This window comes from Triturus cristatus, chromosome 5_2 (assembly GCF_964204655.1).
Source record: "Triturus cristatus chromosome 5_2, aTriCri1.1, whole genome shotgun sequence".
NCBI classification, from domain to species: domain Eukaryota; kingdom Metazoa; phylum Chordata; class Amphibia; order Caudata; family Salamandridae; genus Triturus; species Triturus cristatus.
Window position 1 is genome coordinate 437,671,922 of NC_140588.1, and position 14,039 is coordinate 437,685,960.

General features: G+C 45.6%; 1 protein-coding gene across 1 annotated transcript in view; it reads right to left on the reverse strand.

The window, feature by feature from the left end:
- IGFBP3 (insulin like growth factor binding protein 3) overlaps positions 1-7,137 on the reverse strand; it is a 44,723-nt gene extending 37,586 nt beyond the window's left edge. The window contains exon 1 of the mRNA XM_085607383.1: positions 5,158-7,137. Coding sequence (XP_085463509.1) covers positions 5,158-5,539 — 382 coding nt within the window. The 5' untranslated portion in view covers positions 5,540-7,137. The remainder of the gene's footprint in view (positions 1-5,157) is intronic.
- Between the last annotated feature and the right edge of the window lie 6,902 nt (positions 7,138-14,039).

Consider the following 14,039-nt stretch of genomic DNA (forward strand, 5'->3'; position numbering starts at 1 on the left):
GCAGTGCAAACTCCATTTGCAAAGAGCTGGATGGTCGGAAAGTGCTCTTAGGAGTAATGCATTCGCTCCTCAATCGCAACGTAGTTATTACTTCGTAAATATATCTTGAAATGTAAGTGTTTTAGTAAAGACATGAAGAGCAAGTAGGGAACGTTAGGGAGTGGGGAGCAACTTACTCTTAATTCTCATGGTTCAGGACCACCTCTGGAAGGAAGAGTTACCGGGTGATCTTAAGGCGAAGGGGGCAGTAAAGAATCCATTGCAACAGTTACAAAATGGAGATACAAGGCATGAGAGTCTCCATTGAAGACTTTGGGAAAATCCAATAGTGTTCCATATTGCTGCGGGACATTTGACCAACAAAGGGCATTGTGATATTGCACTGTCAGAAATAGGATCCCCAATTTTGTGGATCAAGAAGCAAGTTGAAGCTTCAGAAAGCAGCATCACAGGGCAACTAAGAACTGAAGGTAGATCTCCACACAAGTGCTTCATCGGCTTAGCTCATCCTAGTGCCGACTTGACCGGATCTCGTGCACGTTAGTCCAAACCTGTGTTATCCCTTTCTTGCCTATATCAAGATATTTATTCTTGAATTCAAAATTAATAAAGCTGGTCTATTCTCTGCAACAACAAATTTGACCTGTGGATAGAAATATCTGCTGATCATAAAAATGTGAAATATGAACGTAAGAATTTTTGCCAACTGATCAGTGCGTTTGCTCAAGCTCCACTTACAAGCACAGATAACCATGCATAGGAGTGCACTGAATTATGTAGACTGCAAGGCTGTATCTGCAAAGAGAGATCCCACTTGAGATCTGTGTTCTTGTACTAGTCATGTACTTCTATTAATTCCAATTACATTATAAACACAGTGAGTCAACACACTAAAAATATTAAAGTACATGTACACACAGCAGAGAGGCTACATTTGTTCATTTCCTACTTGAAAAAAATGCAAATCCTACATTGACAAAACTCCAACTCGATCTTGACTAGGGCACTTTTTAATCCGCCCCTCCTCCTATCCCACACCGCTGCACTCATTACACATCAACGCAAGGCTCGCTCATTCGCAGTGACATTTCTTATAATTCCGTCTCTTGCTTCGAAAACCACATCTCCCTTGTGGTTACTCTTGGCAGCAATGGGCCTTTTACACGCCTTCGCTAATATTGCTGGTGTTGTGTTTCTCTAGTCGCTCTTTGTCGCAGTAGGGAAAGCGTTAGCCGCTTGGGAACTTTAGCCAGCACACAGAACTTAGGAGGTTTTCCAGCTTCCTAATTCTATATAGATATGCTCAAATGTTTTATTTTAATCTGTTCCTTCCATTTTACAATCTACTTAAAAATCCCGCCATGCATACTAAAAAGACCCATAAGTTTGAAGAAGTGCTTGATTCACAAGATGCTTCTCTATTGGTCCTCCTCCCACAGAAAACACCAATCAGCATTGAGAACATGGTATCTTGATGGGACCAGCTACCCATTCCCTGGGGGAACCGTAGGTGGCCGCTACATTTCTCTTTACCAAGTAGGCTGGCTCTTGAATACACACTTGTTGATCAGGCGAAACCAAGGACCACTTAATTCTAATTGCTCTCAATATATAGAGTTATTAGTACCTTTATTCCCACAAATGCTGTGGTTACCAGTTTACGAGCCCTGTGAGAGTACAAGCACAATTTGCCTGTAAGGCCCTTACTGAACAGAGTGGGCGTAACAAAATGTGATGGGGCCCTCTGCAGAATGTGAAGAAGGGACCCCTGAGACCCTCGCATGTTGCAGTTTATTAAGCCTGATGCTGTATGGGGCCCCTTAAGTATGACCCCTCTCCCCTGAACCACAGGGACTCTAATGGCCTGTGTGGCCCGTTTCGGGGAACTCTGCTTCAATGGGGAACCAGTAGGAGAGAGGTACTGCGCACTGAAGTCATCCTGAGAGAAACTGAACGCCTGTGTGTGCCGCGGCGTCTGCTGCTGCTGCTGCCAGAGAAAGGGATGTTTGTTCAGCACAGCCAGACGCAGACTGCAAAGGCACTTTGAGAGTGACTCCCCGATCCTTGTTCTAAGCTCAGCAACTTTAGCTCAGGAAATACTTGCTGCATTTCAGAGAGCACGCACCAGTGCTTCCCAACAGCCTTCCATCACTGCTTTGCAAACATAATCCTATTATTTGTACACAGGCTTTCCCATGTCCTGGCAATTGCCTACCAGGCATGATCAGTCTGTGCTTTTAACACCCGTTTTACAGAAATGCTTAGCACAGAAACTGGAGCAAAGGTTGTCACTTTGGCAGGGAATGTAGTTGATGCATTGCACGCTACTAGCTTAAGGAAGCCAGGCAGTTTTTGTCTGCTAGGTCACCCAATGTATGTGGCATTTCTTGGTTAGTGCAGTGATTTCAATTCAGTCGTCCTGCCTGCCACCATCCCTCCTCTGCTACCCTGAAAGTACAAACCTCAACAAAGGAGTGCCTGAGAGGGCAAGCATTCTCAGTGCTGGCATGTAAGCTCTGGAATTCACTTGCTATCAATTTTCACAAAAGTTTAGATCACTTTAAATTTAGGGAGGCTCTAGGGGCATTACTTCATCTGCTGCCATCATAAGCTTTGGGGTGTCCTGGGGCAAAGTGTGTCGGTGGGGGCCTAATACAAAAATTCTTATCAACTTTAGAAGAATGAAAAGCTTAGACAATCTGACAGAATATAAATCTGTGGCTTGCGGGTAGCACATATACAACTAGAAAGGGGATGTTAACCCATTAACCTATACTAATGGCACACATAAATATAGAGTGTGCTTAGAAACAAGAGAAACACCAGGAGGAACCACTATACATATATATTCCAAATATGCTGATCACTGTCTCCTGAGCCTCTTTGTCACGGTGAGCCCGCGGCGGGGTAGCTAACCCCTAGAAATCCACCCAATGTGCTCAGTCCTCCAAAGAGAAAGCACACTGCGGCTCTGCTGCTAATCCCAGCGTGTTTATTAGATCTCTGCAACAACGCTACTTAATGCATTTCAGAGCTTTTGGCTCCTTGTTCACGTGTGTGGTGCTATGACAGTGGCCCAGCGGCACATTAAAAACATACAATGTAAACTGCTGTGCCATTACCACTATCCTCCCAAAACACACACTACCATTTCTGCCTTCTCACCTCTCTCAAGCTTGTCACTGTGAACACTGAAATGTCTTTGCTTGGTGTCCTTGAGGGATAGATGGGAGTAAGCATGTTTTAACCCTTCAAGTTCTGTGTAGAAGTCAGCAGCTTCAAAGTGGCTAAGTTACATACATGCCCTCGAAATGCTCATACCATGATGCTTTTTCTTAATGCCATGTGGCCACATTTGTACTATCGATTGATGTGATGCTAAAGCCTAAAATGTGCTTTAAATTTTGTTCTTGAGCTCATATTGTTATGTTATTAGCAACATGCAATTCAGCAAGAGTAGGGCGATTGATCAACTCTATCCCAGTCACTACCTCCAGTCCTGAACTTTTCACCTACAAATCAGCGATTTTAGATGAGTTAATTTAATTAATTCGATGTGAGCAATACAAGATTTCTACAGCACCCAGAATGCATTAGGATACCGCACAAACATTTCAGGACAGAAAATGTTGTCCATAATAACCTAGAAGGATTGGGGTCACCTTAAGCAGTCCTATTAAAACTTACACAGTATTCACCCAAACAAGCGACTTAGCCAACCTTCGGGGCTTTAGAGCTTCTGAGTCCCAGGATTTCTGAAGCAAGCAGTGCAGAAACATATCACAATCACTTTTTCACAAGCAAATGACCTTCTGAGTCCTAGTCCTCTCAAAGCCATCTAACGAATTCACTAATCTCGGCTAAGATTGTAACCAGACCTTCTAAGTTCCCAAGCATTTGATTCAAAGCGGCATAAATTGACAAACATCTGGTTTCAGCTGGATTATCTCACCAAATTCCACACATATCCCTGAGCTCCTAAGATCAGAAGCTGAATCTCCTCTAGCACCCCATGTTCGTAGTCATATGGTCTCCTGCAGCCGATTACGCATGCATGTCTACCTCTAGTGTCTCAATCCTGAAGGCACATCTTCCAAGAATCCGACTGCGGCCAGCATCTATCCCCAAGTTCTCACGCTCAACGATGGCAGCATAAGATCCTTGTGAGTATTTATCTGGGAGCCCAAATCAAGTGCCACTGTCTCTTGAACACTCTGCTCTCTGAGTTTGCCTCCTCATTACTCCCTGCAAGAGCCCACGCCTTTCGAGGACAGCACAACATCATGAGGTTTCATTCGATGAGGTTCGATGAGGTTTCATTTGCTAAACCGACTACGGCATTTGGGCTCACATAAGACATTTCTACCCAACTGCTTCTTCATTGGCTTACTAATTCTGCACATTTAAACTACCCCAGAATACTTTGCGGGGGGGGAGGGTGTATTAAGAGGGTATAATGGCGAGAAAGATTTGGTGGCTCCCTTTGGGCTGGTTTTCCATGTTAAGATTCAAAACTACCACTTTAGTCTTCTGAGACGATGGTCACTGTTATGGGGGTTCCTAGAGATGCTGAAGGTCATTTGTGTTCCTGAGGTTACAGGGATTTTAGATCAGTTTTAAGTGGCTACGTCATTTCCCCTCTGAGCACCCGACTAATTGTGACATTTCTTTCCCACACATGTATCTGTTCTAGCAGTTCTCTCTTGCACACCTCAGTCCTTCATACAAGCTCTGGCTCAGCCCAGTGTTTTGCACTCCCTGAGCATGCAATCATTGTGACATTTCCTGTCCACGGAGACCTAACTCATGAAAGTTGTGCCCTGGGCAGAACATTTATTTTACAATTAACCCTTAGACATCCAACCTTGTGTCGTTTTCTCGATGGCCACCCCTTTGTCCCCAATTTAACATTTCTGACCTCCTGTTGCCATGATAGTTCACTGACAGTGACAACTTTACACCATGCACTAAAGACGTGTTACCGTGCCCATGGTACAAAACTCGTGGACACCTCACGTGCAAACCCACCCTTGAGGAGGATGTCAGTCACACAAACAGTCCTCCCCCCCTCCCCCTTTATATTGTTCTCCTCCTCTTCTCTGTATCGCTCGTGGACTCCCAATACATTTCAGCACAGTGCAGTCTTGTTGCTCTCACCTGCAGAGGGCGCTCCTGTAGATGGCAGCAGCTTTCTCCCGGGATGTGAGATGTTAGCACAGACGCCACGACCCTCCAGCATGGCATGCAGGGGCCGGAGCTCACCGGGGGCAGGCTCGCAGCTGAGACCGGCGCCACAGCGCTCGCTGTAAATGCCGCAGGGCCGCCCCTCTGTCAGGGCGCACGTCAGGCAACAGCCACAGCCTGGCTCCCGCACCAGCTCAGCACACTCCGCCGCCAGAGGCCGGCACTGCTCCAGCGCCCGGGAGTCACAGGGATCGCAGCGTACCACTGGCCCCACCGCTAGAGCTGGCAGAGCGAGCAGCAGTGGCACCCACAGGGGCAGCGCAGCGCCCAGCCACACACACTGCCGCTGCTCCATGGCAAACCGGGGAACAGTGAGGGCACAGGAGCGTGGAGAAAGGGGACCTCACCTGAGTGGGGAGAGAGATTACACCAAGGGCCCCAGACAAGCGACAGGAGCAGAGTGACGCGCAGTGAAGGACAGAGTGGAGAGGCAGAGGTAGAGAGAAGACGGGCATAGACAATTAATAGAACAGGAAAGAGTAAATGGACAGAGAGGCCAAGATAGGTATGGGATTGCGTCAAAAGGTTGAATCAAAGGTGCAGAAGAAACAAACCTTTCAACCAGCAGGAAGAGGCAAACACCTCACTGGGATGACAGACAAGCAGTGCCCACCAAAGCGGGGCAGGTTCAAGCTCACTTGAACCAAAGCTAAGCTAGTATGCAAAGCATAGAATAGACATGCAGGAAGAACTCTGTGGAGGAAGCCAAAGAAGGGGGCGGTGAGATTTCACAAACGCCACTGAGAGGAATGGGGCATGTGTGAACAACAGCGTAAGGAACGTGCAAAGAAAGTGGTAGAGGGGAAAAGAGGGAGTCCTCCCACAGAAATAGAAGAGTCAGAAGAAAGCGCGACAGACTTGAAGGGATGAACGAGGATGAAAAGCGGACACAGTAGCAGACGTGTCCATGGAGGGCCACACAGCAGAAACTGGCACGCTACAGTTTGTCAGCTCTCACAAGACACTCACAGTCACAGATCCATCCACACGGAGGCTGCCAGGAAAAACTCGGCAGGCAAGAGTAAGTAGCAAAATAGGTAAAATAAATAACTGACAGGTCAAACTTAAATAAAGCTCCACACAGCCTGCAAGCGCTTCAGTCTCAAGACACTGACCTGATAAACTCGAGAGTGGGAGCGTACCACAAACACAGAACAGAGGGAGAAACCGGGGGCCAGAGAGAAGGGGTGCATACGCTCAAAAAGCTCCACACAAGCTTCTGGTCGCCGTCAAAAACGTGCAAAGTACAAATAGCGAAGTAACACAAACAAAAACACAACTAACATACAGTCCAGGAAAAAAAGGGAGTCGTGCAGCTTACACACACTCCAAAGTGCAAGTCACTCTCAACAGGCGTCAAACAAGAAAGGGACAGAATTAGAAACCCCGAGTTGCAAGCAGACGCCTTTGCAGAAGTGAGGAAATAGCTTAAAATGTTCTCAAGAAAGGAGATGTGCAATTTAAAAAATAAATAAATAGCTAACAAGGAAAAAATCTCGCTCTTAGAGTTCCCCTTTGGTTCTCTCTGTTGCCTCTACTCTCTGTAACCCCTTTCTCCATCTGTTCGCTCGCTCAGTACAAGTGCTGTTTAATATAGAGCTCTGCGGAAGGCACGCCCCGGAACATGAATAATGCAGAACACGGGCAGCCACCGCGGGGGGAGTGTGTCAAAGCCAAGTTTCGGTTTAATGGGAGAGGAGGGCTGGGGGCTGCCTTGTTCCTGATTTGCTCTCGCGCGCACCTCCAAGAACACCAATTTAAGAAGAGGCGGTGGAGTCATAAAAAGAGACGACATTCCGCCCGCTTTTGTTCCAGGGAGGGAGAAGCCTTTGGCGCTGGCACAAGGAGTCAGTCGGCTCACGCGGAAGCTGCCGGGAGTGCCTCGCTGGACTCGGGTTGAAATCCCGGGTGCCCGCTGCAGTTGAGTGAAAGCAGATCCAACCTGCGGGGCGTGTCTGTTACGGTCAGGTTTAAGGGGCCAGCCCTTGGACCTAGTTCAGATCGTAAATGCCACTAACTGTTATCCTAGGAGCTGTCTCTCCATAGGTATAATATGTGTCCATATGGGCGTCTACGTGTAAAGAAACACCGCGCACACTCTGTCGCTATGCTTTCGAATTTGCTTTTTGCCACGATCCCTCTCTTCTTCCTCTCTCTTTCTCTTCTCTTTCACTTCCTTACTCTGCTTCCCCCACCGCCTCTACGTCTCTTTCTCTGCCCTCTCACTTCCCCTGTCGTCCTCTTATCTGTCGTTCTATTTTCTATTTAACTTTTTCTCCCCAGCTCTCCACTTGTTCACCCCTGAATTTCGCACACTTTTCTCTCAGCCTCTCTTGTGATCATAATCTCCGTCTCTCCCCAGCATGTCTCTCACCCTCTCTGCTTCACGCACTCCACCCGACCATGTCACTCCCTTCCCTCACCCACTCTCTCATTCTTTCTTTCTCTTTTCCTCTCCCTGCTGCTCGCTCCTCCCTCTGTCGAATTCTCCTCTTTCTGAAGCTCAGCTCTCCTTCTCTCCCTAATTCCCCTTTTCTCGATCATTCTCTCCACTCTGCCGCGCTCTTCTTCACTATCTCCTCACGTTTATATTTACAGACTCCCCCCTATCCCCTTCCCTTTTTAAAGCGCCACAGCCAGCATTTTCAAATGTTGACATGTGGCGCAGTGTATTGGCAGCAAATTCACGTGGAGGGGAAACTACACTAAACGGGTGTAGCTCACTATTGGCTCACTATTTCTGGACCAGCAGCCTTTCCTGATGCGTGGTGCATGTTTCAAAGCATTTCATCAGACACTGGCATTCTCTGTAATCCTTCAAAGCGGGCCCACTTAAGTTACCACACTCTGCCTTTTACAAAAGAGGGTGTATATTTAATTGCTGGCCAGTGTCTTCATGTCATATAGTACCACAACCTTTCTTGGACAGCCACCTCAGTTTATGCATGGTCATGCTTCGCCATGTCTTAGAAACCCCTCTTTGGCACACGCTTGCCCCCTTTCAGCTCTATTTGGCAGGTGCTATGCTCAGTTTCAGTTTCAAAAGACCTTTATTCGAATTTGTTAAAATTCATAAAAGTACCGACACATCAAAGAACATATACATACACATAATACAAAACAGTTAAATAATTTACATTTCATAGTAACAAAGCAATTCATACAGAGGATAGACAGTAAATTCCATTAACTTATAAGGTTTTAGCAGTAGTATTTTTTGACTGAATCTGATTACAAGGACTTTCCATAGTCTTGCGTGCACGTATGGCTAGTCTTAGAAAAGTGCTAGTGCGAAATGTCAGTTCATCATTGTCCAGGGTGAGCAGCAGCATGTAGGATTCCTGAAGTGTAAGAGGTCTGAGCTTTCTAAAATATGGGGTTAAAAGCCATTTGGTATATCTCACATAATATTTACAGAAAAACAGAAAGTGCAAATCATCTTGAGTACTTGTACCGTCACAGGGGCAGGGGGTAAGGACAGTATGGTGTTGATACCCCAGAGGAAAAGAGAGCAGAAATTTAACAGTTCCTGCCCTTAGACGAAACAGTAGAGATCGTTCCCAATTTGACATAGGCAGTGATAGGTAGGGTGGCATGATTTGCATACAGAGACCATTACCAATGTATTTTTTGACCCCTGATTTCTGTAGTTCAATTCCAAGCCGTTCATTACGATAAAGTGCATAAAGTGCCTTTTGAACCTCATGTTTGTCCTTTGGTTCAATAGCCGTTGGCTCAGTAAACAAAATACCTCTTCCTATTTCATTAAATATTTTAAAAACTTCTTTAAACCAGGGAATCTGTATGCCATTATCACTATTGAGGCAGTCCCTAATGATGTTTTGCGTAAGGGCAGCAGCCTCATTCCTCCAGATTCTGATCCAGAAGAGTGCTGGTCTTGCTTTAATAAAGTCGTTTATGAATGGGAGGTTAAGTTCGTTATGACAGATGAAATTGGAAGAGGAAATTGGTGCTCCCAGCAGTTTCCTGCAAAAACGGTTTTCCTCTCTTTGAATACCAATGCTGCTGGCCGATCCCCAAACTTCGGCTCCATACGTAGCAACAGGGGAACACTGTAATTTAAAAATTTGAACAATAGCTTTAGTGGCGCCGATTTTCTTAGGGCGTGGGAGACTCAGGACGGAGTTGTTGGCTTTCGAGAACTTGCTCGTGGCGTGGGCCACATGCCCACTCCAGGAGCCGTTCGCAGCGAAAACCAACCCCAGATAAGGGAACTTATGGACAGATTCGAGTTTATCTGTTCCAATTTGAATAGTGCCGAGTTTCCTTTTGCCCGGCCCACAAGGCATAATAAAAGACTTTTTAAAATTAACTTTTAAATCCAGTCCCTCCATAAAATTTACAAAACTATGTACAAGCAGACGTAAGGCGTTTGGTGTACGTGCCAAAAGGACAGCGTCGTCTGCATATAAAAGTACGGGCAAGGGATTTCCTAAAATGGTTGGGACATCGGGGGTAGCTTTCTTTAAACAGTTGGACAGGCCATTAATATAAATGATAAACAGCAGGGGTGCTAAAACGCACCCCTGTCTCACCCCCCTCCCTATCTTAATGGCTCCCGATACCTCTCCGCCCATACCAATACGTACCCGAGCTTTCAAGTCAGTATGGAGATAGGCTAAGAATCTAACAAGAGTGGCATCGAGACCATTTGACAGGAGAGTTAACCATAGCTTGGATCTATTCACAAGATCGAATGCGGATGAAAGATCCATAAAAGCTAGGTAAACGGGGGATGAGCGAGCAATGCAGTATTTATCTATTATCAATTTTAAGTTTAGGCATTGCTCGACTGTTCCTACCCCACTCCTAAACCCCATCTGGCAGGGGTCTAAAAAGTCAGAATCAGACGCCCATACCAGTACCCTATTATAAATTATTCGTCCTAGTATTTTTAAAGTATTGTCCAGGAGGGAGATGGGACGATAATTTACTGGGTCAGATCTGTCTCCCTTTTTGTAAATGGGGACAATAATACTAGTAGCCCAGGTGGCAGGCATGGCTACATGTGGAAGACTATTAAAAATATTTAAAAGTATTGGTGTCCAAAGATCAACGTTAAATTTAAGGATATCTATAGGGAGGCCGTCTGGCCCGGGCGCCTTGTTGCCTAGGCTCTCTTTGATAGCTTTCCTGACTTCTAAGTCCGAAATCTCTAAGCCTGCTGTTTGGTTCAGGTTAGGGAGAGGTTGCTCATCAGAGGGGGCAGCATAAATATTAGAAAAATGGGTCTCCCAGGCTGTACTGGTTATGTTGCAACTAATTTTAGTAAGCTCTTTGCCCATTTCCCTTGTTCTCCTAACTGCCGTCCAAAATGGGCCGCTGCCACCCAGATTGGCGCTGATAACCAGCTTATCCCAGTGATCGGAGAGCAAATTTGCCTTCCTTTTCGATGTTTTATCTTTGTAGTTTTTCCTGGCGGCTCGAACAGCGTCCTTACACCTGGGATTGGCAGAGAGGGCCTTTCTTAACTCTCTATTGGCCACGGAGCAAGATGTATCAAACCACCGTGGCTCTTTATGGTCAGTAGAGAGTGGGACTGACAGGAGAGTTTTTATATTGGTGCATAAAGCTTCAAAATCAGTAATCAGTTCTTCATTATTTGTACTGGGGGAGGAGAGACATTTCAATAGATCCGGATATTCCTCCTGAATCATATCTATAATGGCCCCACAATCAATTCCTCTCCATTTAAGGCGAAGGCCATCAATTGAGGGTGTGATATCCCTAGCTCCATTTAAATTCATAAAAATCGGACTGGGTGCGAGGTTAAAAATAGCAAACAAAGGATTATGATCGCTGAAGGACGTTTGCACCACAGAAGATTTGATTAAACAGTCCGTTAACACAGGTGATGTAAAAATGTAATCGATAATTGAACCGTTATCCCTGCCCTTAAACGTAGGGGCATAGGGAAAATTCATATCATACCCTACACTCATTACATCAACAAGATTAAAATCCGAGAGTATGCTAATCAGTTCCAAACCCCTGCGGTCATTACAGTGATCAAAGTTAGTGGATCCATAGTTATCTATAAGTTTCACATTAAAATCTCCCCCGATCAGAATACTAGTCTTAATATCTACTGACATGGAACAATCAATTATATTTAAAACCTTAGATAAAGCAACAAAATTTTTGTTCGGTACGCCATTAAAATCATTATTGTAAAAATTAATTAAATAAATTGTGGTCTTAGATTTCAATTTATATTCCAGAATTTGAATGTTGGAATTAGCAAGGTTATCTGACTTCAAAACATTAATTGTACCGCCTGCCAAAATTCTAATCCCCGTAAAGAGTCCACCCACCGCTCGGCCAAAACTAGGTTTTAGAGATGTCAGGCTGAAACAGTGGTAGCCTTCGATATACAGGTTATCAACAGCCCAAGTCTCTTGGAACATGAGTATGTCTATGTCCTTAATTAGTTCGGTCCAGGCAGGGTCAGAGAGCTTGGATTCTAAACCTGCGACATTCCAGCTTAGGATTGATAGGCCGTGTTTGAACCCCTGGTTGATAAATGTGCACCTAGTATTCCCATTATCATAGATAGTTGATTCGTGTGAAATGGCCGGAGTGCTATCCGACAATATGATTTCTGGAACTACTGTTTTAGCATGGAGTGATGCAAGTGAATTTATGATTGTGGCATCCTCTTGGTTACAAGTTTTTGCATTCTTGCATGATTCATTATTAAGGGGTATGCTCAGTCAATCCTGTTCGTCTAATGATGATAGATAGTCGAACCGATTGAAAGTTGGGATATTGTACATTGGCCTGACTTGTGTCGTCTGTGCAAACTGGAATGGGTTAGGGATTGGGTAAGACCTATCCCTGTGATTGCTCTGACGCATAGTTGGGGCTTGAAAATGTTGTGGATGGTTGGGGGTAAGAATTGGCATTAGAGGTTGTGGATGCCAATTGGGGTTGTTGGAAAAGGCGGCATTTAGGTTCTGGTTTTGGGCAAAAAAGGGTGATTTGACCCTTGCACCAAAATTCATCTCTTGGTATGAGTTAATGGGGAAATTGTTGGGAGGGTTAACCGTGGCTTGTTCTGGAGGTATCAGGTGTCGATAAAAATATCCTAAGGGAAGGAGCGTGGTGTTAAATTCCCATGGCGATGGTAAAGGGGCGTTGGCTAGTGTTTTCTCTGCCCAATGTGGTTTTCTAAAACTAATAATGACACAGTCGCCCTCAAATTTTTTCCTAAGGGGTCCAATCCAACCCACCCGCTGTGTGTTAATAATCTCCCTTGCACCATCAATCGGGTAATTGCAGTTAGTAATTAGCCAGTGCAGGGTTTTATTTTTGAGTGATATGGGATTTTCATCCTGATCCTCTCTTAGTTTAGTAACATTTACTAACACTAATACATATGCACCGCATTCCGGAGGAAGATTGATACGGGCCGGAACTTGTCTGGGCGGTTTTGGGATGGGTTGGGTCAAGATAGGATTGCTTGTAGAAATTGAAGGGTGACCTGTGGTGCTCGCAGTTGAGAGTGTGGTATTCGCGGTGGTATTGATGCCAGGATCCTTTCTTTTATCTGTGGATTTGCTATTAGTGTGTGGTGTTGCTGTTTTTTGTTTAGTAATTGGGCCATTGGCCAGCGCAACAGGTACAACTTTATCTGCATTATTTGGGGCGGCTGGGGGTACTTGTAGGATAGTTGTTTTGGGGCCTACTATATTGGTGGGGTTACTATTTTTTGTACTGGTTGCAGGACCTCCCTTTAGGAAAATCTTAAGAGGGTTGCTCAATTCATCTAGCTGTTTTTCTAATCGAGCAAGCCTATTTTCGATTGGGGATAGATAAATGCTTAAGAAATCCCCCAGTCTTTCCAACAGGGGGTCATATGCCTTGTCTATATTTCCGTTAGTGTTCGTTGTTCTGCCCTGCTGAACAGTTTCACTATCATCCCTCTGGGGTATTACCGTAACCTTAGTCGCGTTATGATTATTGTCAGGGACAAAGTTGGTATTTTTCCCAGGTTTCCTTTGTGCCCGGCCATATTTCCTGATCGTAGTTACCCGGGGCTTGGGTACGTGTAACTTCAGTTTTTGAACTGCCCCCTCACGCCTACCTCTAGCATGCCTGGTGTTATCAGCAGATTGTACTTTGGGAGAGGGGTTAATTAGTAAGTCAGGCGTTTTTTCCAGGTCTGTGCTAGTGTCGGTATCTGTGTCTAACAGGGGAATTGAGGCTGAGAGGTTAACCTCGCTAGGAATGGTGTGTATGTCAGCACAAACATCAAGTAGGGGTCTGATGTTATTAGGCATAATTTGTGCAGGTGTAGTGGCGGTAGCAATGAGGCCAAGCGAAGAACGTTTGGCATGCGCCAAGTCTTGTGATACCCTGCGTTCTAGTAGGTTTATGCCCTGGTTGATGGCATCATTGGCCTTAGAAATAAAAAGGTCAATGGGGCCAGTCACAGCGGCAGCAGTTTTGCTGCGGGTGCCTCTTGGGGCCATGCTGACAAATAATAACCCCTGTTCTGCGATTTGGGTTGTTACGCAGGACTACAGATACAAGTATCAATGACACATAGCAACATTATAGTTATAAGGCAGATAGTCCCGGAAATGATAGCAGTACCCACAGTTCCCAAATGAGGAATGGCCAGTGAACCAATGAACAGTACCTTCAAGTTGTAACGAATAGGTGAATAAAAGGAGGTGGCCCCGTCCCGTCCTCCTCGTGCCTCTGAGGGCCTCAGAGGGCCCGCCCTTGTCCCGGGCTTCTCCCGGCGCTGCCCGCGCGCGTCCCGCGTC